This window comes from Sipha flava, unplaced genomic scaffold (assembly GCF_003268045.1).
Source record: "Sipha flava isolate LNK unplaced genomic scaffold, YSA_version1 18904_pilon_pilon, whole genome shotgun sequence".
In the NCBI taxonomy this organism is placed as follows: domain Eukaryota; kingdom Metazoa; phylum Arthropoda; class Insecta; order Hemiptera; family Aphididae; genus Sipha; species Sipha flava.
This window is the reverse complement of record NW_020272485.1, coordinates 13,419-15,913: the sequence shown is the minus strand read 5'-3', so window position 1 is coordinate 15,913 and position 2,495 is coordinate 13,419. Positions and strand designations below refer to the sequence as shown.

The window sequence follows — 2,495 nt, the reverse complement described above, 5'->3', positions numbered from 1 at the left end:
CTTGAGTGATTTTTTATAGTATTAATTTCTTCATTTTAAACATGTGTATTATTCATTTTTAGAAAATGATGCATTATCAACATATAGCGAAAAATCAAATGTACAACCGTCTACTTCAACTGCTGACTTTAGTCAATGTGCTATTGATGTAGAGTTAAAAAATGATCCTATCCAATGTGTTAAAATGAGCTTCATTACTCTTGAACAAAAGAATTATTTTTTAAAGTTAGGCCCATGCCAACCTTTACCTGAAGATATTCCTGGAAAAATGTATCCTAAAGATAAATATGGACGTCACTTCAATTACTTGTGGTATTACAGAACTATTCCTGAAAGTAGTAAAGTTATTCGTGATTGGTTATCCTACTCTTTGAGTACAGACAAAATATTTTATATTCACTGTTTATTCTGGTATTAACATACACGGAATGGCATTAAAATCATGGACTAAAGATGTATTTTCAACTTGGATTAATGGTCTTGCTCGTATTATAAACTATGAAGTTTCAACTTATCATATAACTTCCACAATTAAAGTTAAAACAAGAACAAAATGTTTACCGTTGTTGCCTAGTATGGAACATAAACATAAATATCAAATATCTATTAACAGACAAATAGTTTTTGAACTCATTGCAATTGTTATTTTTCTAGCTCAACATAATTTAGGATTTCGGGGTCATAATGAAAAATGGTCTAATGCGTTATTAAAAGGAAATTTTAAAGATTTGGTTCTATTAATGACAAAGCATTCTGGTTCTCTTGCTGAAAATATTACAAAATTACAATCTAAAGGAAAAAAGGAATTGTCATTTATTAGCTGGGAAAGACTATACCAGTTAATTGACTCCATTGCTCAAGATATTGCATCACAAATTCAGACAAATGTAAAACAATCAAAATTTTTTAGTATTGTATTCGATTCTACATTTGACACGTCACGAAAAGAACAAGTATCATTTATTATCCGATATGTTTGTCCTAATACTGGTTCTATTTTTGAAAGGTTATTAGCTATACGAGAATCTCCTAATACTTGTGGAAGTTATCTCTTCAGTTTGTTTATAAATGTAATGAAAAACCATAACCATTGGATCAATGATTTAGTTGGACAATCATATGATGGTGCGTCAAATATGCGATGTATGTACAACGGTCTGCAAGATTTAGTTAAAGCAAAAAATAAACGTGCAACATTTGTGTGGTGTCACGCTCACAGGTTAAATCTCGTTGTAAAAGAATTAGTTTTATCGAGTGTAGATTCAATAAATATATTTGGGAACCTGGAGACATTATATTCGTTTATATGGTGTGCTAAAAAAAGAGTTGCTCTTTATAGACAATTTCAAGAAAATCATTACAATAATTCAAAAAAGCATCAACTCATGGCTTTAAAACGTATGTATCTACTACTAGGTGGTCTTCTCATTCAACATCATTAGACACAGTTTTAAAAACGTTTACACCAATAATTGATACATTAAAATACATTCAAAAATATGAAGGACCAGGTGATGCTAAGACTGGTGCTACAATTAGTGGACTCGTAGATTATTTTACATCTTATCGATTTTTATTAACAGCATTTTCTTTTCAAAAAATATTTCGAATTCTTGAAACAGTTAATAAACTTTTACAAACAAAAGATCTTGATTTGATGGCAACTGTGGTTTTAATTGAAAATGCCAAATCCAAAATTTGAATTATAAATTGTAGAGATAGGTACAGATTCTTTTTCTGAAGTAGTATTATCAGCTGAACAATTTTCTGAAACGATTGATATGGAATTTGTGGCACTTCCTACACCTAGATGTAGATGTGTTTAGGGCCAGGTCAATGTGGTAGCAAAATAGGCAGCCGCCTAGAGCGGCACTAGTAGGGGAGGGAGGAAATTTCAAATGAACCAAAATAATAATATATATAGTATGCTGAATTGTATATGTTCATTGTTCAAAATATACTAAACAAGTTTACCGAGAACGCACCAGTCATAATACTGCATGAATATAAATAAAACGGCGATGTACAGTGGTACATCCATTAGTCGACCACAGATGAATACACGTTCTTATCGAGTTCAGAATAATTATGTAATTGGAAAATAATGGTCAATGACACAATTAGTCCCGGACTTTTAGCCGCCCGCCAAGGTACCTTTCCAGCCGCAGCTTGGAAACCGTACCTTAACACGTAAATAATTTTTGCTGTAGACTGTGGAGTGATAGTGATAGTGTATCAAGTGTATGAACGTGTACAATTTTTATTATAATACGTTTTTAACTGCAACACTTAATTGGTATTAATTTTGTTAAATTATCACGTTAATATTTATTGAATATGTCAGAGCAAAAACGTATACGGTTATCAGGAGCTGCATAACGAAAACAAAAATTAAAACGTGATGAAGAAATTAAAAAAAAACTCTGGTTCCTTTGAAAAATATTTGAAAAAAAAATAATGAACTTTTAAATAATCCAGAAACACATTCTAAAATT

At 30.8% G+C, this 2,495-nt stretch overlaps 1 protein-coding gene across 1 annotated transcript; it reads left to right on the top strand.

Moving 5' to 3' along the window:
• Positions 1 to 428: 428 nt before the first annotated feature.
• Positions 429 to 1,442, top strand: LOC112681271 (zinc finger MYM-type protein 1-like). Its single transcript, XM_025551536.1, has one exon. The coding sequence runs from the start codon at positions 429 to 431 to the stop codon at positions 1,440 to 1,442; it is 1,014 nt and encodes a 337-aa protein (XP_025407321.1).
• Positions 1,443 to 2,495: the final 1,053 nt, after the last annotated feature.